At 39.8% G+C, this 25,276-nt stretch overlaps 2 protein-coding genes across 3 annotated transcripts in view; one reads left to right on the top strand and one right to left on the bottom strand.

The window, feature by feature from the left end:
- The window catches only part of zfr (zinc finger RNA binding protein), a 48,992-nt gene extending 40,900 nt beyond the window's left edge, over window positions 1-8,092 (bottom strand). For both annotated transcript variants that reach the window (XR_005075094.1, XM_037098309.1), the window contains exons 1-3: window positions 7,972-8,092; window positions 7,693-7,774; window positions 187-466 (exon numbers count right to left, since the gene is read on the bottom strand). Coding sequence is in view for 1 of the 2 variants with exons in the window: in XM_037098309.1 (XP_036954204.1) it covers window positions 187-466; window positions 7,693-7,774; window positions 7,972-8,008 (399 nt within the window). In the remaining variant the exon portion in view is untranslated. The remainder of the gene's footprint in view (window positions 1-186; window positions 467-7,692; window positions 7,775-7,971) is intronic.
- Window positions 8,093-14,253: 6,161 nt separating this feature from the next.
- On the top strand, window positions 14,254-20,806 carry LOC119019447 (ubiquinol-cytochrome-c reductase complex assembly factor 3). Its single transcript, XM_037098013.1, has 2 exons — window positions 14,254-14,520; window positions 20,534-20,806. Exons 1-2 carry the CDS (start codon window positions 14,407-14,409, stop codon window positions 20,660-20,662), a joined length of 243 nt encoding a protein of 80 aa, XP_036953908.1. The 5' UTR covers window positions 14,254-14,406; the 3' UTR covers window positions 20,663-20,806.
- The last annotated feature ends 4,470 nt before the right edge of the window (window positions 20,807-25,276 follow it).

Genomic DNA, 25,276 nt, shown 5'->3' with positions numbered 1-25,276 from the left:
AGCTTGTTTGTTCTGCACCTGACTGTGGACATATAACTTTATGACCAATCAATGTCTTTTCTCAGCAGTTGAAAGTTGTGAATTGGACTGATGAAGATATTCTTAATATCCTTATCAAGATCAATATGACAAAACCAGTTTTTGTAATCTGTGGCAGACTTGAAAAGGGGAAAAATTGTAGTATACCTGGTAGTTCTGTGAGGTGACTGGTGGTGGTGGTGGCGGGACTTCAGGCTGGCGCTGAGGGTAGCCGTAGTCAGTGGCAGCATGGGTTGGCTGGTATCCTCCATAAGCTGCGGCAGTAGCGGCTGCCACAGCAACAGGTGCAGGCCTAGCAACTGCAACGGTGGCTGCAGTAGGAGCATAGGCCGCTGCCACAGTGTGTGCTGCCACAGGTGCCTGATGAACCGTGTAACTGGCCACTGTGGTGGGATGCGTGTATGCTACCCCACCAGCTGGCTGCTGACTAGTAGGGCAACACAAATGAGAAATGGAAATGAGTTACGTGGCCAGTTGCAACTTGGCTTCATTCCTTAAGTGGGATAAAGCGGTTACGGCAGTGGTTACGATTTACAGTTAAATCTCAGATTTCATACAATTACATTACCCCTACACTAGACAGAGGTATTGAACATGCAAAGAGCATATCTTCCAATCAAATCAATTTTTTAGTCACACATATACATACACTACTGTTCAAAACTTGAGTCACTTAGAAATGTCCTATTTTTAAAAGAAAGGCACTGTTTTTTTTAAATGAAGATAACATTAAATTAATCAGAAATACAATCTAGGGGGTGCTAGTGAGCTGGTAATGAGTAAGACCCCTTGTGTGGAGCTCCTGCCTAACTTTCTAAATTATTAAATCACGTGACCAATTTAAGAGTACATTGCAGCAAGACAGAGCATCAGTGAGTCTCTGTTCCGACTTACATGTTGGAGCAGCCTTCAAACTGTATCTCGGTTTTTAAAATTGAGTTTATAGGCCAAGTAAAATCGGAGGTAACATTTTACATTGTTATGGCTAGCTACAGAAATTTGTTAATAATTTGCGCATTTTTTGACCAAGCAAAATTATTTTCATAACTTTAAATCAGGTCCAGCTGAAAAGTGAACGTGCCGAGTTTCACGCAGATTGGACAAAATCCCAAGCTGGATTTTCAAAAAAGTAGGTTTTCTAGTTTTTGTGATTTTTTTGAATAAACTTTCTAGGCAGAAGTGGAGTGGCCATAACAAGTAATTTGGCTCCATTCAGGGAATCTGGGGCTACAAGTTTTTTGAATGTGCTACATACGGTGTGGGAGTTGTAGGCAAAAACATGTTGGCCTAGGTTATAACCCCCCCCCCTGCAGGTGGATATATGTAGTTCTTTTGTGTTTGGACCAACCCTCCAAATTGCACCGCCCTCCCTTGCACGGTGTAGCCTGCAGCAGCACTTTTAATGTTCCCTCGGCCCCTCAGGCTATTATTATGGAGGGGTGGGAGGGGGTTATTAGGTCCTGGCATAAGATATCGAGGGAAACGCAGACCCGTTTAATCATGTATAAAACTATTCATAGATTGTATTGGACTCCAAGTAAGATGGCAAGGCTAAAGCTCTGTGATTCGGAGCTAGATGTGAGAGGAGCAAGGGAACATTTGTACACATGTTGTATGAATGTGAAATGGCACAAAACCTTTGGAAAAAGATAATCTTATTTATCAACAAAGTACTTGATACAGATGTATCACAAAGCCCTGCCCTGTGTATACTAGGTCTGATTAATACACTTGAGCAAAGATGGATGAACAGAGTTGCATTGTAGATTCATTTCTATGTGAATGTCTCTGATTGTAATAGAGCCTTTGTTGGGATTTGCTGTGGGGTGGTGACTGGGGGAGCATAGGATTTAAAAAGGAGAAGGAAAGGGAAATAAATAGATAAATAAATAAATAAATAAATAAAGATTGACCCAGGACAGATGGATTTCTACGTATGTTTTTTTTAAAAATTATCATTAGTATTTATTAATTTATGTAGTTTATTTATTGTATTATTATTATTATTATTATTATTATTATTATTATTATTATTATTATTATTATTATTATTATTATTTCTTGGGGAGGGTTGTGTTGTTGTGGACATGTTCATGTTCTATTCACGTATGTGCTGTCCTTTTTGTTTCATTGTTCAAAAGGCAATAAAAAAGTGAATTACAAAAAAAAAAAAAACAAAAAACAAAAAAAACAGCCAATTATACCCCAGAGGGTTAAAAGTCACTTTCTGCAGATTTGTAGTATATTTCATTCATTTCTGTAACCGGAACACCCTGGAGCAAGTGTGATCTGTGGACGTAACTTCAATGGCGACCAAGCTCCATAAATATAAATATGGCGGCCCTACGAGCATTAGGCCCGAAGCCATCGTGGCTTGTGGTGACAAAGGGGCAGTCCGCCATGGAGGCAGAAGACTTTCTCCGTAAAATGAAAACATCTTCAGGAGCCTCCCCTTGACCTGAAAGCTGAAATGGATATATACACACACTGAACTTTTTTTTTTCCCCCTTGTCTTCTACACCTTCAAGTAAATATGACTAAAAGTTTAATAGATCATTAACTGAGAAAGATGCGCAAAATATGCCTCTCTGGTTTTTTTTTCCCTCTCTCATTAATTATACGGGCATCTTTAGTGTATTTTTCTTAAAAACTGACAATTAATGCAGGGTTTCCTTCAGGATTTCTTAAACCGTGGGGGAGGTCTGCCTGAGTGGAAAGGGGGGTGACGACAACCACGACATGAATTTTGAAATGTGAAATTATGACTATTTCAAACTGAATGTTTTTCTAAATACATTTACTTTAGGGTTTCCGGTACATGAATTGAAAATCATAATTGAAAATAGGATCTTGCAGTATCACTAGACCTCTCTCTCTCTCTCCCCCTCTCCTTTGCTGCTGCTCTCTGCTGCCTCACCATGCTCAACCTCCTTCTCCGCCTCTCCTCCACTCACCTCCTGCACTACTTCTGCCTTTGCTCTTTGGGAAGTGTTAAATTCGTTCACATCACCAATACCACACAGGTAATGTTAGGAATATTTAAATATTACACTTATCATGGTACACATCATTATCATTTCTATTGACTTGAGGGAATCACGACAATAAGTCAAGAACATTGAGCCTCTACTTTATGTAAGGTTACCTGACTCTAACATATTCATCTAAAAATGTAACCAGAAAAGCGTGTATCTGAAACATAATGGGTTTCCTCTATTGATAGAAAATTAAGTTTTACAGTTAAAAATTAATCTACAACAAAATAATCTCTCTCTCTACTGTATAACTGTGTAACCAAAGACTCGACATGCTTTATTAGGCCTAAAATAATCTCTCTTTAACAAGTGTCAATGGTACAAAATAAAATAAAAATAATAATCTCTCTGAAATAATGCGTATCATGTATTAACCAATCAATAACAATTTTTTTCCGAATCAGGATTTTTTCTGTAGCCTAATTCATCTATACATTAGGGTTAGGTCGTTTTCACTGGTTTGAACAAAACTGTATCAAATATACCCTCGCTTAGGTACCTGTCTTTCACCCTTTTCTCTTCCTCCACGTCGGACTGTTGTGTCTAATCTCTTCGTCTTTCAAGCGCCCCAGCTAGACAGGTAGGTGGTACTTCTGGTGTTGGTTTTTCAAAATAAAGGTAGGCTATTTGCAGTGTAGTGTCACGTTTCATACAATAATTTACATTAATATAGCCTAAACATAAAACAACAAGGTAAAAAAAAAAAAAAAACAATTATTCTGAAGGTGTGGCGGCTTTTATTTTTCTGTGGCGGTGCACCACAATCAATTACATGTAGAGGAAACCTTGTAATGTGACAATCTCAGGCTTGAACGGCACAAAGCTGGCCTTAGAAACATGCTCTCTGGTACTCCCCGAGAGAGAAGGAGGAGGGGGGTGGCTGGGGATTAACGATGTACCGTTAAAGTGGCCAGTGTGCTTCTTTTTTTCTTTTCTTACCATTTTCCAAACCTTAGATTTACTGAAGACCATCTCAGTCTATTTTATTTCAATGTTAGTTAGCCATACCATCCTTTACAAAACAAATGACACTAATGTGTCCAGTTCATCCTGTAATTAACAGGTCAGATTTAATAATCGCTAGCTGGAATCCAAGAGAGTTGAATAAATTGGTAAAACTGAGACAAGTATTGTGTAGGATTAAGCAAATGAAATCCAATATGATTTTTCCTCAGGAAACTCACTTGGTGCAAAACGATATTAGCAGAGTGGGGAAAGGTGGCCAGGGCAAATTTACTCAGCTTCCTTTACTTCTCATGCTAAGGGGGTCACGATATTAATTCATAAATCTATCCCCTTTCAATTAAAAAACAAATATATAGACCCATCAGGGAGATATGTCACTATGGTATCTACCCAGATCAACTTGATAAGTGTATATGCTCCTAATGGGGATGATCCATCCCCTTACCGAAACCTTTTTCTTTCTCCATCATCGTACCCTGGCAAATACATAATAGGTGGCGATTTCAATTGTGTATTAGACCCAGCACAGGATCGATCAACTGGCATTGATACTTTCCATCAACAAACAGGAGAGATTAAAAAAATCATGGTGGATTTAAATCTAACTGATATTTGGAGATACCTGAATCTAACACAAATGGCTATTCTTGTATTCTCTATGTATTCTCAAATACATTTAAAACATACTCCAGAATAGATTACTTACTAATCTCTAATGGTCTACTATCAATTGTTGAGAAATGCTGGTATGATAGCATACTGTTATCCGACCATGCTGTTATCCTTACTATTCAAAGTGCCTAGTACAATTTCCTCACCTCCCAGATTTTGCTTTCAATTAGTTGGCTCCAGTACCCTGACTTTGTTAAGTTTCTGGATTTGAAAATTGATGAATACTTCTCTTTAACCTGTTAAGAATTACCGTTCCAACACAGGAACACCTTTCACTAAGAGGGGGAGCTCCAAAACTTAAATAATTGTTAATAGTTTTAAAGCATTAGATCTTAACAGTATATACTCATGCCGCACACTGTTGGAAAGCTGAGACTGTCGTGATTATTTTAAGCCCTAACACAAAAGGAAAAAAAAAGTTATTTCCAGACCATGTAATAGCCTTCTGAACTCACCATGACACAACATTAGAAAGAGCCCTCTACTGCAAGAAGCAAGAATGTTCTGTTTGTATTAAGTTTTTCTACTATGTTTCTAATATCTATAGAAACATTTTTCAAGTTCACTTTGGCTTTTTCTTATCTAAATCCTGTAGGCGGAATGGTAAAAATGTTGTTTTCAATGGTTATGCCTCTGTCATTCTATCCCAGAATGAGCAGCATCAAATCAAGAAACAAGCAAGAAACCCCAGGGTCTTAGCTTTTATTTGAGACCAAGATTATGTTTCTGGGTAAAGGGGTTCTCAAGTTATAAGCCTTTGAATCTCAGTAGGTGTCTTAGAAACCAAATGTCCCAAGCAAAATGCACACAATGCCTTTAGGAAAAAAAAACAAAAAAAACAAGTGAAAAATCCATCTTTGAGTCTTTTGACTTAATGTGTCCATAGACATACCTGAAGCCTTATATCTTTCTTTTTATTTACATTGGACGGAAACTAGAGATAGACCAATATGTTTTTTTCCAGGGCCGATACCGATAATTAGTAGTCAAGGAGGCCGATAACCGATATTTGGAGCAGATATTCATTTGCAGTAAAAGGGAAAATATTGGCGACAACATTTTGAATAATACAAACTCCAAGACTTAACTTAAAGTGTTTTTACACATAGACTTAAGTCTATCCATCTGCAATAAGGGTTTGAAAAAAAGAGCGAGACCTAAAAGTGGGGCCATATGCTGACATATGCTCAACTCATCGTGCTTAGTTTGGGAAGCCTGTAGGTGATTTTATTATGTAAATGTTTTATGTTACCAACATGTGATAGCAGGGACACTGTCATTCAAAACTAGGCTGCTACATTATTAACGATGAATGTAACTATAGCTGAAAAATATAGTACAATAACGATAGAGACTATTCATCCCTGAACACCATGCAGTTCATGTAGGCTTTATGATGCAGTTGCATGATGTCTAAAGTCATGATGTGTTCTCTCTCTCTCGTAGTAGTAGTTGTGAGTTTTAGAAGACTGGGATGTTTATTACAATTTCAGGAGAGTCTGCTGCCTTAGCTTACCTTCAGAACCAAGCCCCTAGGAACAGCGCCGGGCTATGAATCCAGTTTTAAGTAGTGGCTAAACTTTTTCTCCTCTCCGCTATGTGTGAGCACTGTGCATGCACAGCTTTCACTACTGATTGGCTATTACCCACTCTGCCTGTAACCAACCAGATGGTGCTGTGGGTGGGACAATGCTGGAGACAGAGTAGTGGCAGCAGACAGAGAGGCTCGGCTGCATCACAGCCAAAATAACCCAGTTTTAAATTGATCTCTTATCGGCCATCAGATTAAAAAAAAGGCCGATGCTGATATGCATCAAAATGCCTGATAATCGGCCCGACCGATAATCGGGCAATCCCTAGTTGGTTTGCCAGCTTGTTTTATCATACTAGAGTTTGGTAATTCGTTTCGCTAAAGATCCAATCAGATGACAAAGGTGTATTCAAAACATAGCATACTTGACCTTAGTATCACCAAGTCAACTATCAATTTATTAAATCCAAAATGAATCCAAGCACCATTTACAAAAATGGAAAAGATATATCTTGCGAGTGCCTGCTGTCTACATCCAAAAGTTGCCGTGGGCTGCCGTAGGTGGATGCCCACCGTTTTTGTTCCGCTAATGTCATGCTGATGGAATCACTGTTTGACAGTTGTGAATTGATTTAAAATCAAGAGGATAAAAATCTAGCTTTCTAATGTCAAACAGGTGAAATCATAATCGCCTTGGCAGAGTTAACTTGCATGAAAAAAAAAAATCTGGAAAAAAAATAATAAAGCACGAACAAAACATCCTTCTGAACAGTCATCACAAAATATCATGCACATTGTGAATAATTAATCTTACCCAGAAAATTATTTATTCTGTGTATGTGTGTAGGTCAGGTCCTTAAGCCTCACCAACTGATTATCCCAACCACTCCAGTCATAGGCCCATATCGAATTTCTTTTTTTTCCCCAGTAGACATGTCTCTAAAAGTCATTTGGTGCCTCTGTACTGCCACTCATGTAAGCAGCAACCTGAAACCTGCCACAGGCTGCCACTGCAGTGCCACTACGAGGCTTGAGACCTCGTTGCATTTGTAGCGGTGGATTCCTTAGTAATATAAATGGGGTGCAACGATTGCTTACTCTCAACTACACGTTTCGGCCATGTAATATTATACCACTGTACAATGTGTTGGCGTTTGATTAAAGCCATAATGCATTACTCATCCAAATAAATCTTTTTACTTTGCACATAACATCAACGCAGCACCCTGCATTGAACGCAGTGCACTTTGCAGCCTGAACTCCTCGTCAAACTGCAGCATTAGCAGAAGGATAATCGCCCCCTCCCCCCAGCTTCGACAACAGTATGAACCATTACAGCGTGTACAGCACAGAATCTCAGTTTACGTTACGAGCTTAAAAAAAATAAAAAATAAAACATATTACGCAGCATGTTATAGCTGAATATCAGAGTTTTCGGTGTAGCCTTACCTGTACTGAGCGGCAGCGCCATGGGTAAATCCAAAGTAATTGCCGGTAGCCATTTTGGCATCTTCACCAAGCCGGCTGGGCACTGCGGAGGATAGACATACAGAGTGTTGCTAAGCTAACTGTTAGCAGCAGCGGTACAAGGACTAACCACTATCGTCCCAACCTTACTATTTCTGACACACACATAAACACACACACACACACACGCACACACACACGGTTACTTTAGTCTTTCAAGCTGATTGTGGAAGAATCTCGACCTTTATAAACGATACTTACCATAGGTGAAGGAAACAACTGGACATATGGGAATCATTGGTGTTGTGTATTCTTCAAACACCCGTACTGTAGACCAGCCTATTTATATTACGTGTCTTACCCGGAAAAGGCTTCTTCGCGCCTGCGCAGAGAGAAGGGTCGGTGGGGTTGTTTGTTTCGTGTCCAACAACTTTATTGAATCCCTGATAACACAACAAGACAAACAGTGCCGGGAGTAAACATAGCACAGGAATACAAGACATAAAAACACCTCATGGAAATGTATGAAGACTCTGAATGAACTGGCTAAATAAATGATTTTTTTCAGTTTATATTTTTGCAAATTATAAACATTTCAATCATTTAACAATTTCCAAATTCTTTGCAAGGGATGGGGATGTCTTTAAAGCCCTTTTTAATGATACCAGCACAATCACTTAAGTCTGAAGTTAATCACAAAACAAGATTATGTTGGAATTTGAAAATGTAATGTTTGCACAAGAGACAGCAATTTTATCAAATGATCAATTTGTTTTTGTTACATTCAAAAATAAGACCATTCTTTTCATATATGGGACTAAAACATTAAAACTCTCCCACAATAAGGAGTCCAAAAGTGAACTGAATGAGTACAAAATAAACAAGGAACTTTAAGGGGTAATGGCAAACCTAAAATTGAATTGGGATATGAATTAATTGCATCAATAGCATATACAATCAAGCCTGAAATTATTCATACCCCAGCAAATTTTGTCTTAAAGTTACTTTTATTCAACCAGCAAGTTTTGATTGGAAATGACACAGCCGTCTCCCAGAAGATAAAACGATGCACAAGATGCATCATTGTGGAAAAAATATTTCTCAGCTTTTATTTACATTTGAACAATAAGTGGCATGTCCAAAATTATTCATACCCTTTTCAATAATCAATAGAAAATGCCTCACAGCAATCAAACGCTTCCCATATAATTGCTGACCAGCTTTTTGCATGTGCCCACTGGTATTTTTGCCCATTCATCTTTAGCAATGAGCTCCAACTCTTTCAGGTTGGAGGGTCTCCTTGCCATCATCCTGATCTTTAGCTCCCTCCACAGATTCTCATTTGGATTCAAGTCAGGACCCAGCCACTGCAAAGCGTTAATGTTTATGTCCGCTAAGCATTTCTTAACCACCAAGCAGGCAGGACATTGAGACGTTGCCACCAGCAGAGCCCAGATTCACCAGGATGGCCTTGGTGGTGATCCTTGGATTCTTTTTCACCTCTCTCACTATCCTCCTGCCTAGCACGGGTGTCACTTTTGGCTTCAGAACGTCTGGTATTTTTTAATAATACTTTGCACTGTAGCCACTGGAAACATTTAGATACGGCCTTATGGCGCTTTCCTGACTTGTGAGCAGCCACAATGCACAGCTGCAGGTCCTCAGTGAACTCCTTTGTCTTAGCCAAGAATGTCCACAAACCAACTGTGCAGTGGGAGACTACCTTCCTTATCCGTCCACTTATTCCACTATTTGACCCTGGAAATCTGCTCAGAGTTAAAGTCCAAATCAGAGGAGAATCAGCTCTGAGTCTACGTCCAAATCAGAGGCAAAAACAGCTCAGAGACTAAGTCTAAATCAGAGACGAGGCAGCAAGTCCTCAGTCCAAAAAGGTGTTTATTCCAAGAGAAGAAGTTATAAATTCATGAGGTACCCTGGGGTAACTGAGAAATCTCCTCGGATCACCCCCTTTTATACCTTGGGTCAAGGTCACCAATGCTCTCTTGGACCACCCCCCTTCATCATGATCACGCAAGACTGTCATTTACTATTCTCATTTTTTAATGTGTTCCTTAGAGCCTACAAAATGTCTCACTCAGGCCCCTATCTGTGACCTTGGGTGAGCTGTGGCTGCACCTGTTTCTCACTCACTTCAGCCTTGTTATTATAAAGGGTAACTGAAACATTGGTTATCAGGCTCAAAACTCATTATTAGAGCACAGTTGGGACTGCACAGGATATTTCCCAAATCTATTTATATGCATGATCATGACCCAGATTTATTTGCCACTACAACTGCAGAGAGCTGCTGTTTTTCACCTGTTGAGTTGAAAAACTGCTGTTCCCAATGAATCAGGGTAATTAGGGGATGCTTTATAACAGCTTCGACTATTTAGAATTGTATAGAATGTTGGATTTTCCCATAGACTGTGACAGTTTGAAAGGGTATGAATAATTCAGGGCATGCTCTTTTTGTTCAAATGTAAATAAAAGCTGAGAAATATTTTTTTCCCACAACGATGCCTCTGTGGCATTTCTGGTCGAATAAAAATAACTTTAAGTCCAAATTTGACAGGGGTATGAATAATTTCTGGCTTGACTGTATGTATAGTTTAATATGAAGCTCTTGGATTGCATGGATATTAATATAAATGGATTAGTCTTCACATAATCTTAAATTCCATCCATCCCATCCATCCATTTTCATCCGCTTATCCAACCGGGTCACGGGGGCAGCTGCCTGTATCCAGGATCTTATTCTTTCAGTCAAGACCCAAAGTTCATGACCATAGGTGAGGGTAGGAACGTAGATTGACCGGTAAATCGAGAGCTTCGCCTTTCGACTCAGCTCTCACTTCACCATGACAAACCGATACAATGACCACATTACTGCGGCCGCCGCACCAATCCGCCTGTCAATCTCACACTCTATCCTTCCCTCACTCGTGAACAAGACCCCAAAATACTTAAACTCCTCCACCTGAGGCAGTAGCTCTCCCCCAACCTGGAGGGGACAAGCCACCTTTTTCCGGTCGAGAACCATGGCCTCGGACTTGGAGGTGCTGATTCTCATCCCAGCCACTTCATACTTGGCTGCAAACCGTCCCAGGACATGCTGGAGGTCCTGGCTCGAAGGAACCAACAAGACCACATCATCCGCGAAAAGCAGAGATGAAATCCTGTGGCTCCCGAACCAGATCCCCTCCAGCCTGTGGCTGCGCCTAGAAATTTTGTCCATAAAAATAATGAACAGAACCGGTGACAAAGGGCAGCTCTGCTGGAGTCCAACATGCACCGGGAACAGGTCTGACTTACTGCCGGCAATGCGAACCAAGCTCCTGCTCCGGTCGTACAGGGACTGTACGGCCCTTAACAGAGGGCCTCCGACCCCGTTCTCCCGGAGCACCTCCCACAGAATGCCACGAGGGACACGGTTGAATGCTTTCTCCAAGTCCACAAAACACATGTCCAAACTCCCATGAACCCTCGAGCACCCTGCGGAGGGTATGGAGCTGGTCCAGTGTTTCGCGGCCCGGACAAAAACCGCATTATTCCTCCTGAATCCGAGGTTCGACTATCGGCCGAATTCTCCTCTCCAGTACCCTGGAATAGACTTTGCCAGGGAGGATGAGGAGTGTGATCCCCCGATAGTTGGAACACACCATCCGGTGGATGGATCTCATCCACCCCCGGTGCCTTGCCACTGAGGAGCTTCCCGACTACCTCAGTGACTTCGGCTTGAGTGATGAATGAGTCAACTTCTGAGTTCTCAACCTCTGCTTCCTCTATGGAAGACATGTCAGTGGGATTGAGGAGATCCTCGAAGTATTCCTTCCACCGCCCGACACTGTCCCCAGTCGAGGTCAACTGCTCCCCACCTCCACTGTAAACAGTGTTGGTGGAGGACTGCTTCCCCCTCCTGAGGTGCCGGATGGTTTGCCAGAATTTCTTAGAGGCCGACTGAAAGTCCTCTTCCATGGCCTCCCCGAACTTTTCCCAGACCCGAGTTTTTGCTTCCGCGACTGCCTGTGCTGCCGCTCGCTTGGCCTGCCGGTACCCGTCAGGTGCTTCAGGAGTTCCCTGGGCCAACCAGGCTCAATAGGACTCCTTCTTCAGCTTGACAGCATCCCTTACTTCCGGAGTCCACCACCCGGTGCGAGGATTGCCGCCACGACAGGCACCGGAGACTTTATGGCCACAACTCCGGGCAGCTGCGTCAACAATAGAAGTGGAGAACATGGTCCATTCGGACCCCCAGCCTCCCTCGGGATCAGGGCCAAGCTCTCCTGGAGGTGGGAGTTGAAGACCTCCCTGACAGAGGGTTCTGCCAGACGTTCCCAGCAGACCCTCACAATACGTTTGGGTCTGCCAGGTCTGTCCAGCTTCCTCCCCTGCCAGCGGATCCGACTCACCACCAGGTGGTGATCAGTTGACAGCTCAGCCCCTCTCTTCACCCGAGTGTCCAAGACATACGGCCGGAGATCATATGACATGACCACAAAGTTGATCACTGACCTCTGGCCTAGTGTGTCCTGGTGCCACATGTACATATGGACACCCTTATGCTTGAACATGGTGTTTGTTATGGACAAACTGTGAATGGCACAGAAGTCCAATAACAAAACACCACTCTGGTTTAGATCGGGGACGCCGTTCCTCCCAATCACACCCCTCCAAGTAACACTGTCGCTGCCCACGTGAGCGTTGAAGTCTCCCCAGTAGAACGATGGAGTCCCTGGTTGGAGCACTCTCCAGTACCCCTCCCAGGGACTTCAAGAAGGCCGCGTATTCTACACTGCTGTTCAGCCCATAAGCCGAGACAACAGTGACAGACTTATCCCCGACCCGAAGGCGCAGGGAAACGACCCTCTTAATCTTAATCTCTTCATCTTAATCTTAAATTAGCACTTAAATTAGAGACTCCAATTCAGTGAATTTACATTAAAGGTCCTCTTCATAAACACAAAACAAAAAATAAAATTTGAGTCTCACTCCCCTGACACTTTTTGGGAGGGAGCCCATCCTGCAATCCCAAAGTGTCAGTTTTTGATGATGGGGGAAACTTGGAGTGTCACCGTTTGACCATTTCGGAATGATACTCAAAAATAACTTTTCTTACAAATAGATCCTTTCAAAGAGAAACAAGAGAAAACACCTTGTGGATGTCCTTTGCAGTAGCTGCTCCACAACACTGTCTAAGAGTACATGCTTGTATTTTATTTAGCTTGTTGAACAGAGATTTTGAGGCTGAACAAAACTACTCTACAGTAATTTGGTACAGACCAAATAATTGCTATTCAAACAGATTTTAATGAAGAGGTGTCGACTGGCTCCACCAGCAAGAAATCCCCTCTGCTCACTGCACTCTCAGGCTCCAGTCCTTAAGTTTACAGGGGCCCAGCCACACAAAGGGTTTCTGTGACTTTCCAGGGGGTCAGACAAATGTTTGTTAACTGCCCCTGCGTTGTTTAAGAACACTGACCTTGAACAACACATTTCTTTATTAGGTAGTGAAAAACTGGAGAACTAAGCGTGATAGATGATCGAGTGGGACTGTTAGGGTTGGGTCTATGTTTGGACTTCTTCTAACATAACGAGGACATACCAGGACATGCTTCACTTATAGTGTTGTTTGGAGAAAATAAATACTTGACTAATTATTTCAAGTCATGAAATAATCTGGAATTTGTGGCAGCCCCTCAGATTGATTGGTTTCTACCAATATTTAATTTGAATACATGGAGCAATCATTGGATTCACACAGAAAATTAACCAACATAAAAACAAAAACAATAGGGTTCCAACACTATTTGCACTTGGACCACCACCAATCACTAATTTATAATACTAGTGCATTGCCCGTAGGAAGTATGCATTCCTATAGAAAAGTGGGAGGTTAAGTAGCTTTTTCATGGATGGCCAAATGAGGCTGTGTTTGAAGGTGGGACGTCAGGGATATAATGGGCCGTTTTTGACTACTTTTGATTTTACGATTATATTTCACCGTAAAAACTATTTACCTTTCCTTGTTTGGTGTCATTATTTTCAGCACAACCTCACATGTGTGACTGTACAGTTATTATTTTTTATTTTGACAAACTGTATTAACACAATGGACCTAAAATCACAAAAAACGTAAAAACAGAGTGGGAAAGTTAGACTTTTTACTGTGAAAACCACAAATATGTTTAACAAACCAGTGATTGGCTATGGTGCACTCGTGATTACAGTGGCTAAGGTTGACAATACTAGCGGAATTTGTAAAGCATTTTTGAAATCATTTATCATTGGTGTCATTGTAGTCCAAACAAATCCAATGTTGCACACCCTTAAACCACGCAGCAGCCATGTTGAAACTCTCACATCAGTCTGATGCTGATCTGCAGAGATATTTAAGGCACACGAACACAGACAGACAAACTGACACACACACAGACAGACATATTCCTTGCTTTTATAGAGAGACGTCTACACACTCCGACACAGTAGGTGGCGGTACACATGTTTAATATCGGTTTTCAATCCGCCAATAACCACAAAGAAGAGGGTGTGCTGTTGTGGATAGACCACAGAAGAAGTATCCCAGCGTACACTGCTACTGAGTCCTACGTTACCAAACAACTACCAAAGCAGCCTGGGCCCTGAATGTGAGTTTATCGCCGTGAATCAGACTGTGTGGCCGTCACCCATTTAAGGATGAGCCTGCGGACCCTCCTGAGCTCCTCTGCCTTGATCGCCATGTTAGGGCTCGGCTATGGGATGTGGGCTTTGATATCTCCCGGAGAAGAGAGAAGGAGAGAGCTTGTCAAGGTGATTCATTCAGCTCGATGGTTTCATTCAGTTTACAGACAAACTAAGTGCTTGAAAACTCAATTATATAACGAGCTAGTAACTTAGGGAATGCTGTAGAGCCTGCCGTGGGTCCAACCGTAGTCGTGTTTGTGTCTCAAGTTTTTTTTGTTTGTTTGTTTGTTTTTGTTTTTTTGTTTTTTTTGCATTTGGCATTTGGCATACCGACACTTGTGTATATAATATTTTGTAATAATAATGAGATTATTCTCCAAGAACTCCGTTTTTTGTCTTTGAGGATTACTCCTATTTGAATATTTTGAAAGGACCAGAAGTCAATGTTTCTGGAGCCGGACGATATGAAGTCGTGGAGGGATTTACACAGATTGTGGACAGTCTGACATTCATAAAACAGGTGCTCTGTTGTTTCCAGATTCGTTTTACATATGTAACAGTTTTCTACCATAAATTTAAATCTGTTTTTCATAATTCATTTGAGGGGTAAATGTAGTTTATGGTTTTAAAATGAACTTCTTCACACTTTGGGGGAATTGGGAATTTTAAGTATTTTGTTTGAATAGTTGATATTTCAAATTTGTTATAATCTCTGAGAGAGAGTGAGCTTTATGTTCTACTTGCATATAAGGTGTTTACCAAGTACTGCCTTAAAACGTATTGTTACATTTTTCATTTAAGAGGTCTAAATCATCTATCTTCACTTTGTGTAAATTTGGAGTTGGTATGTTCCAAATATTATTCTTTATCGATTGAAGAAAGGCTTTTGCAACAACTCGTGTTTATATTTAGAATTACAATCATTCAGTTCAAGTATATTTCCATTTCCATCCATTATGTCTATAACTGACCAAATTTGTTTTGTCATCCAGGCCTCCATAAACTTCGACCTCCCTCGACTCAATATCACCCTATTGTTCCACAGTGGGACATAATGGGGGCTGAAATTATGTTTGAACATCATTTCCCAATTTAACAAAACCTGTTGGTGGAATCTGGACAGTTTTATGGGCAGTTTGGATATTTCAAAGTCACATACTAATTAAAACTAAATACCTCCAACTTTGCTGAAAACAAGAGAAGGTATTGAGAACCAAATCTCATCATCATTTCTTAAGAAGGATCAGAGCCATTTGATCTTTAATATTCCATTCATGATTTCAAAGTCAATTGCTTTCATACCACTGTCCTCATAGTCTTTTATCATGTCACTATTTCTGATGTAGTAGTGTTTATTTTTCCATATGAAGTTGAAATTTGTTCTATCAATTTCTTTTATAATTCTTGGTTGGATGGCTAGGGAATATGCTGGATAGATTAAACTGGATAATGATTCAACCTTGGTTAACATCGTCCCACTGAACAGTGTTAAATCCCTTTGCAGCCAGTTGTTTAAAGTTTTTTTTGCATTTGTCAATAGTATTTTGAATATTCTTTTTTTGCTATCTTCTGCACATTTAGTTATTCAAATTCCCAGATATTTGATGTCATTTTTAATAGGTATATTATACAGTGAAGAATCAGAACAGCTATGGATACCCAGTTCACATTTTTCCAGGTTCAGGTGCAGACCGGAGATTTGAGAAAATAGTTTAATTTTGTCTAGGGCCAGCAGAATTTGTTCTTTATTTTTAAGAAAGATTGTTGTATCATCAGCAAGATGACTTATAATCAGTTTATAATTGTTTATATCTAATCCTTTAATGTTTGAGTTTATAACAGTTATAGTTAGTAATTCAGTGGCTACAATGAATAAGAGAGGTGAAATGCTGCAACCCTGCCTGATGCCTCTTTCAACCCTGAACCTGGAGCATGTGCCTCCTGAGAGGGAAACACAACTGTTAATATCAGTGTGTAACATAGCAGTCATGTCAAGAAATGCATTACCAAAACGAAAGTGTTTAAATGTATTCATTAAAAAAGCATGTTCGATAGAATTGAATGGTTTGTGGAAGTCCAGAAACAACATGAACCCACCGTCCTTAATTAGGTGATTGTAATCAATAAAATCCAAAACCAAGCGGATATTATTATGGATCAACCTTTCTTTAAGAAATCCTGATAGCGTTGGGCTAATTATCTCAGAGATGCCTGTTTTAAGTTTTACTGCCAAGACTTTTGTCCTTTTTGACTTTTGTGTTTAAAAGTGTAATAGGTCTTAAGTTGCTTAGAATTTTTTTTTTTTTTTAAATCTTTTTCTGGTTCTTGAATCAATTTTATTACTCCTTATTTCATTGTTTCCATGAGCTCTTTTTGATTTATGCATTCAGTTAACTCGGAACAACAGGGGTTTTATGTCTTCCCAAAAATGTTTGTAGAAATTTGTTGTTATTCCATCTGGTCCAGGTGAGCGGTCAGATGCCATGTTTTTAATAGCACAATCAAATTCCTCCATTGTTAAGACTTCATCACAAATTTCTTTAAAGTTATCATCAATTACCAGAATCAAATTATTTATTTTGTCAAAGAAGGATATGACATTTTGTTTCGAGTATGACGATTTGTAGAGGTTACCGCAAAAAATTAAAGACTTCATTTGAAATACGTTTAGGAGCTGTGCATTCCTCCCCATTGTTTATTAGACTACAAACTGAATTATATTCTTGTCTGCATTTTTCAAAATTGCAAAAATACGCTTTATTTTTCTCTCCCTCTTCTATTCACTTGGCCCTGGACCCAACATAGGCACCTTTGGCTTTACACAAATACATCATATCTAGTTTGGATTGCAGGTTCTTAATTCTTTCTTTTTCTTCCTCAGTCCAATTCAACTTGCTGTAGAGATTCATACATTCATTGACCACATTTGTTTCTTCTTCACTCCTTTGCTTGTTTAGTTTTTTACCAAATGCAATTGAGGTTTTTCTAATGCTAAATTTTAGAAATTCCCATTTGGATATCAATGTGCTAAAGGCGTCATCATTTTTGATATCCAATATTAGTTTTTTAATAAAGTTACAGTATTCTGACTTCCTTTGCAACTGGGAATTACATTTCCAATAATCTTTAAATGTATTATTTTGGTCTCTGTTTTTTAGTTTCAGATAAATAGTGCAATGATCACTTAAAGGACAATTGGAGATTGTTGTGTCTAACATATTGTGAAATTGAATTTGACACCAACCAGTAATCAATACGTGACTATTGATCATTAGGTTTGTGCCATGTAAATTGTCTGACATCTGTGTTCAAGGTTCTCCAGATATCTATTAATTTGTTGTTGTTAGTGAAATTTTACATGATTGGGTTCCTATATTCCCTTGAAAGTTTTGGAGGCCATCGATCCATCCACTCATCAGGGGTAACATTGAAATCACCTCCAACTACCATATGATCAGTGGGGAATTTTGTATTAAGTTCCCTTGTAACAGTCAATATTTGATGCAACAAGTACTTATTTTTCTGAACATTGCTGTACCCATAAATGTTAACCAGAATAATTAGAATGTTATCAATGTTCAAAACACAGGCGGCCCAATGTCCATCTTTATCCACCCTGTTACACAGCATCTTACCAGGACATCTGTTGAAACAAATAACAACTCCAGTCGAATGGTTTGTACTGTGACTGAAGAGAATCTTCTGAATCTTGTGACCAAAACATCACATCAGATTCATCAGAATAAGTTTCCTGGAGAAAGATGCAATTTGCCTGTTGCCCCTTGCAGAACAGAAAAATAGCCCCTTTGTATTTAAAAGAAGAAAAAACAAATGTCAGTTCTCCACTGGAACACAGAACATATGAACAAAGTTAAAGAAGAGGTTTAGGGAGGTGGAGTGGAAAAGTCTTGAGCTAAAAGTCCCATTTTCTGAAATGTTCCACTGTGTGTCCATTTCACATTCAAATGTCAGCCCCTAGCTGGGGTCTCAGCCATGATGCGCTTACCTTCTATGAAACCAAATGACCCCCTGAAGCCTGCAGCCTTGCCCTCCTTTCTACCCTGGACAATTTTTGGCCACAATCAATGCTTGTTCTCCACCGCTTGCCCCACTCTGTGGACTACGTCAGGTCTGGAGCAGTTCTGCCCAGAGGCTCCACCACTTCTGCTCTGATATATTCATTTATTTTCTCTTTTTTCCCTTTCATGCGAATGCACCATCACCTTTTGTATATTTCTTGATTCAACAAGTGGCCTTTAATGTCGTCATTATCTTTTGTGAATGATTCAAGCCATTTTTCCAGGTGTTTATCTTTGTCTAGTTAAGCTGCATTGACTTAGCAATAGCAGCTGGCATGGTGCTGTGTTGTTGCATCTGTTTGCTAACGTCCTCCATGCGGTCGTCAGCACGTTTTCCAAGAGCATCAACAGCTTTCAGTAAGGTGTCAGTGGATGTGCTAGAATCATGTTCCTGAGGCGTACCTTTTGCTTTCTTCTCCATGTGAGATTTTTCTGGAGTATTTGCAGGGGTTGTCAACATTCTATCCCATTGGTTACTACTGTTAGCTGTCTCCATTGGCATTGAGTAGTCGTCCTTGCTGTTCATATGGGTTGTAAAAGGGAGATTTTTCACTGCTGAAGGTTTTGTGCTGTTGGTTTTCTTCATGTTCGGGCTGAATTTAACTTTTTGACTGTACAGGAAGTGGAATATGTGACTTCAAAAACTATTGCGTCGGGACTTTGAGGACCTCAGATGGATGTGACTACGTAGTACACCATCTTGCCGAGCTTTTTCCCCCAGCATTCACACTGCTGCTGTCTGCTGTCTGTCCTTCAGTGTGTCTCAAGTGTGAAAGGAAGTCTTCCACCAAGCTGTAACCTCCTGTCTGATGTCTTCACATGTGTCGTCAGTTATTGTCTTTCAGTGGCTTCTTTCTTGCTGAGTGGTCTTCCAGTGTCAGTTGGTACTGGACTAGCGTTACTGTAGTTATCTATACCTTTGGACCTTTTATTCCAACGGCCGACATTGGTAAAGTGTGGCCCGTCGCATATTTATCGGTAGCGGGATATAGGTGTGTGTTGTAGGAGTTACAATGCCAAACATTTAGGTATTTTTAAAAATGATTCACTTCGCAGTAAGTCTACTGCTTCTCTGATGTCACTCTGTGTGATACAGACAATTGTTAGTGTAAAATATTATGCTTCATTTATAACTTTATCACAGTTGTTAGATTACCACATTGGATGTATATCAGCAGACATATTGATATCCCTAATGACAGTAGTACCCATTGGGCTCTGGTTTATCTCCAGCATCTTGAAAATGTTCCCTGGTGTCTGGGTTCTGGGAGTGATTTGCATTTTTTGATAGTAAAAGGCTGTTCTTCTCTACAGACACAACCTGTCTCCTTCTTGAGCAGTGTGATGGCTGTGTGGTCCAATGGGTTTTCTACACATGTTCTGATTTTCATACAGATGAGCACCATACCCTCATCAGTCATTTGGAAATTGCTACCCAGTATAAACCAGACTTGTGGAAGTCCATACATTCTCTTTTTAAATGTTAGAGGGCTTAAAAATACATTCCCAGGTAAACATCGAATTAACTCAAACAAGGTCAGGTAGCACATTGAAAGTGTCTAAAGCCATGTACATTTCTGGAATTTCCCAAGCTGTTTTAAGTCAGTGAAATTATGACCCACTGGGATTGTGATACGGTGAATTAAAAGTGAAATGATCTGTCTGTAAACAACTACTGAAAAAATGGTAGATGACTTAACAGATACCACAAACTAAATTAAATCAAAACTGTGGAGTGGCTTGCTGATTGGTTTAGAAGAGATATTCATCTACTGCGTGTCTTGCTGTCCTGGGAGAGGGATCCCTCCTAACCCTGTGGGTTTTCTAGAGGTTTCTTCCATCTTTTTTTTTCCCACAGTAAAAGTTAAGGCCATTTAGGCCATGTGATTGTGATTTTGGGCTACATAAATAAAACTGATTTGATTTGATTTACCCGATGAACTGACAATGCAATTAAGTTATATGCTCATCATCAAACCCTTGTATTTAAATTATAAAAATGTCTGCATTTCCTTTTTCTGGTTTATTGTAGTAATGTATTGGATGCATCTGCCCATCAGAATCTGCCTGAATCAAATCCACTGAGAATGGACGAGACGAGGAAGAGGAACGCTCTGGTGATGCAGGCACTGAAGGATGCAGCTGAAACCGATGAAAATATTGCGAGCAGGATGGGACGCCACAGATAGACAGGCTCCGCCTTTGGACCTTTATCAAAATCTCCAAGTACTAATAGATTGACATGTAATGTTTTCATTGTATGTGACGACAATTTACCATTGGATGTAAGAAAAAGATATTAAAGGTTTATTGAAACAGTGATGATCAAGACAGACTATGTTCAGATTCATTAGCATATATGTTTGAGACAGAATGTTGCCTCTGGTCACCTTATGTTACCCACACTAACATGTGCATAAAAAATATAATTATTTCAGCTAGTGAGAAGCGATCAGACCAAGCGCTTACATGGTTATTAGGCACTGCTACTGTAAAATGCTTTGGATAAGTGTTATTTAAGTAAACAGTGTCCAGCTGGCATGTTTTTTTTGACTATGGACACACAGAAGTTTCATTTTGACTGATGCCCACATACAACATCCTGCTCCCCCAAAAAGTCACTAGAGCAACAATTGTGGATTAATCTGCCCTTCAAAATAGTCCCCAAAAGCTGTGTCCTCGTGTTTGATTGAAAATGCATTGTCCAATTGTCTTAGGAAATTACTGAGCATTTAAATTAAAAAAAAAATTAAAAAAAAAAATGGAACTACACATTTGTGAGCCACCATATATGCATGTCCCCTGAGAGCTTGGAGCTGAGAACCACTTAAAAGAGGGTAATCAGAATGTATTGAGAGATTAACAAAGTGTTGGTTTGGTTATTTTCACAATATATTCATGCTAATAATAATATCAAGACAAATCCATTAATTCACTGGTTAATGCTGTAAATATTGATGAACACAGTAAATTAAAAAGGCCCTGGTGTGTGAACACAAAAAACTTAAATCATTACTGATGGTATGACATAAGTGTGTCTCACTTATTGTTCATTTGAAAATGATCTAAGCCTGTTGTCAGAACAGTTGTGCATTATCCTGACTATTTGATGAGATTTCCAGCTCAAATACTTTGCAGCGCTCTAAATACTAGACTAAACTGATCTCATATTAAGGTTGCAAAGAGTCGGTGTGTGTGTTTGACTGCTTGCAGGGCAACTGACAGTCTGTTTTTCTTCTATTTCTCTCATTGACAAATGCAAAAAATACATTCCCACATGATCAAAACCACAATAGAAACTTACTGAAAAACAAGGCACATAACATAACAATACATATAGAATACTCTTCACTGAACTGGCATCACCTTTTAATTAAATAACTACACAGATGTTTGATGACACATGATAAAGATAATGATAATAAATATCTTGACATACAGGAAAAAAAACAATGCACCTAGATAGACAGAAAAGAGAAAACAAGATTGGAATATTGTCTACAAAACTTCAAGAGACAGTCTTTGTTGGTGCAGTTTTAACTCGAAGCATGATCATAGAGTGGTTTTAAATTCTACTGCTCATTGATAAGGGTTTCAAACAGCTATGAGAAATAAAAAGGAAATGTATGTAATACACAACAAAAAGAATCTCCCTAAATGTTATCTCTTCATGCAAATATTTCACCATCATGCTGCATGTAGAATGAGGACATTAGGTAATTAATGGATTCATGAATTGAATGATAGTGCTTTGTCTGAACCTTTTGGTTGTGTTGTCCACACCCAGATATATCGTACATTTATTGTGTACTAATGCATCTTCACAGATGAAACATGACAGACATGACAATATGTCATCAAATGGAACTGTGCACTTTTGGCTCTTTGATTTTTCTCCCTAGTAACACCATGGCAACTCGGATGCCAGAGGACACTGGCATGAATATCACCGCTTCTCAATATGTAGCAAATCTGCTTTTTCTATTGGAAACGTTGTTTCTACAAGGTCTGGGGCTGTGCTACTAACAGTGAAGGCTGCACACCTGAACAATTGGCTCCATGGAATCACCTTTGTCCGCTGATCAGCTGTTAGCCTAGCAAGGCTAACTTTCAAACCTAGGTACTCTACTCTGTGGTCTGTCCATCATTGCTCCGTTGGTCCTCCCTCCACCACAACCTCAGGGTTATTCATTGCCTGGCTCCTTTGTCGCTCTCCTCTGCTGCTGTGGTCTCCCCTAGCTCACGGCGATGTTGGACGGTGCTATTCCCTGCGGCGCTGACTGCTGTGCTGCTGTTCCCTCCATTCCATTAATTCTTAGTTTTGTTTGTTCCACTTTGTCAAGTGTCCTTGAGTACCCAGAAAGGGGCTTTATAAATTAAATGTATCATTATTAGTAGTATTAGTATGAGCAGGAGCTATGTTCAGAAAATACAAACCATAGCAGGGTGAGCAATATGTAGACCACAATGCTGCATAGATTTAACACACACACACACACAAAATACAAAAGTTAACTAAATTAGATTTACAGGTCATTCTGCACTGGTGTTGATTTTAAGGAGGGTAACCTGTCTCCAGGTGCTGGGAAGCACAAATCCAGCTTTAACAATGTGAAAGAAACTGTATCAGTTCCTTTGTATACCCCAAAGAAAGCCAAATAATTTATCAGACAGGTATTAATAAGGGTGCTCTTAAAGGGTCAATTGTATAAGTGTGTTTCCAGGTCGTGGGGAGTATTACATCTACATTCTACATCTCCTATTAATGACATCAGGGGAGGCAGTCCACATATCCACATATGCAGTACTACTCATAAGGACCTGTGTTGTGGAGATACTATTTAAATTCACAATGCATACATTTTCATTCTGCAGTGCAATGAAAATGCTGGTTTTCCATTTAATTTTAATGTCATTATGGTTGCAGCGGTACTGCAGCTAAAAAAACACAGCTGCTGTGGCGAAAAGTTTAAATACGAAAAAGCTTTTAAAGAAACGCAGCTGATTGGCCAGTCACATAAGTTGGTGATCAGACTATGACTGAAACCACATTGGATTGTGACATATTCACTTTGTTGTCTTTGTACATCAGTCTAAAACACATCCTTGAATGCCAGCAATCAGTAGCCATGTTTCCATAAAATGTCAAGTGAATTGTAAGCAAACTTTCGAAAGTTCGCAAAAACTGAAACAAATAAAAGATGCAAATCTGGGCTCGTATTCTTTAAGATTCTGAGAATTCTCTCAGAGAGGTCCCAACTTAACCTAAAAATTCCTAGCAAGGAGTCTTAGCTTAGGAGTCATTCCAGAACATTCTCAGAGAACTCTGAGCAAGGAATGGACAGAAACTCCTATCTTAGTGAGGAGGTGTGGTCGACCCCGTTGCTAGGTATGAGTCATCATTTCAAAAGCTGTGATTGCTTGATCCTAAAAGCTGGATAAAAAATATACTTTTGTTGATAATGGGCAAAGGATGGACCCTCAAATCGATAAACTTAATCATAGAATTTAATCTTATGAAGACTGTGTAATTGTAAATAATATTTCACATGCAAGAAAATATCTGTTGAATAAATAGTAAGCTACACTTTAAAATTGTCCTACAAAATGTGTAAAAACTTTAGCCCACTTGCACAGTATTCACATAGTGATAGTTATATTTATTTGCTTATATTAATTGCCATGTGACTGCTGACTGGCCTGTAAGAAGCAGTGTTGGTTGGCTTTCAAATCTACCACAAACCAGTGAACAGCAATGGAGAAGAAAAGAACAAGGAAACCCAGCTGGACAGAGGAACAATTTTTGCTTCTGTAGCGTTTCATTAATTCACTGTCATACAGTGTTTGGAGCGTATTTCTCCTGCCTCTTCTGTCCACCATTTTGTCCTCTGCTAAGGAAACTCCTAAGCTGCTTAAAAGTCCTCTTCCCTGCTCTTAACAGAGCTCACCTTAGGAGCTCTCTTAAGAGCTAGGATTCTTTAGGAATAGCTGTTATCTTTACTAGGATCTACTCTTCAATTTTAGGGGAAATTCTAAGAAAACATCATGATTCTAAGAATTTTCTTGGAATTTGGCCACTAGGAGCAACTCTTTGCACTACGAATCTTTAGGAATACGGCCCCTGGTGTGTTCCAATAAACTATTTTGAGCGAATGAACTAGGCTATGTAAAGTATAATTTCTTGAGAAGATGAAGCTGTGTAGGCTTCGTAAGTGGATGTGGAAGTAAACAATAATAGAGAAGGGTCTTCAGGAATTACTTTTGATAGGACAAGTTCTAGCTGTTCTTGCATAACAGCGAGCATTGGCCATGTTGTGTACTCTCCGGAGGCTTCAAAGAAGAATTGCATGTACTTGCATGTTCTCGCAGTCAGCTCACATGACTTTAATAAGTCATATGACCTTAATAAGTCATGTGAGCCACCCATAAGACAAAAAACATCTCAAACAAACTGAAAATTTTAAAAAAAAAATGAAAATGCAGTTACCATAAAATTTCTGTGGCAGGCAAATTGAATCTTATGGTGGGCCAACTTTAGGCCACACTTTGGGCAGCCCTGCTTTATACAATCATATGTTTGACAAAGTGGTGAACCTCGCCCCATCCTTGCTTGTGAACCATTGAGGCTTTAGAGGATGCCACTTTCATACCTATTCATAATACTATCACCTGTTACCAAGTAGCCCATTTACCTGTGGAATGTCCCAAACAAGTGTTCAGTTTTTTGTTGCCTCAGTACAAACTTTTGTTACTGCCATCAAATTCAGAACACATGTTTACAAAAATGTATGACACTAATGAGA

The sequence above is a fragment of the Acanthopagrus latus genome, chromosome 5 (genome assembly GCF_904848185.1).
Source record: "Acanthopagrus latus isolate v.2019 chromosome 5, fAcaLat1.1, whole genome shotgun sequence".
NCBI classification, from domain to species: Eukaryota; Metazoa; Chordata; class Actinopteri; order Spariformes; family Sparidae; genus Acanthopagrus; species Acanthopagrus latus.
Note: the sequence above shows the minus strand (reverse complement) of the source record. Positions and strands in the feature narration are given on the sequence as shown.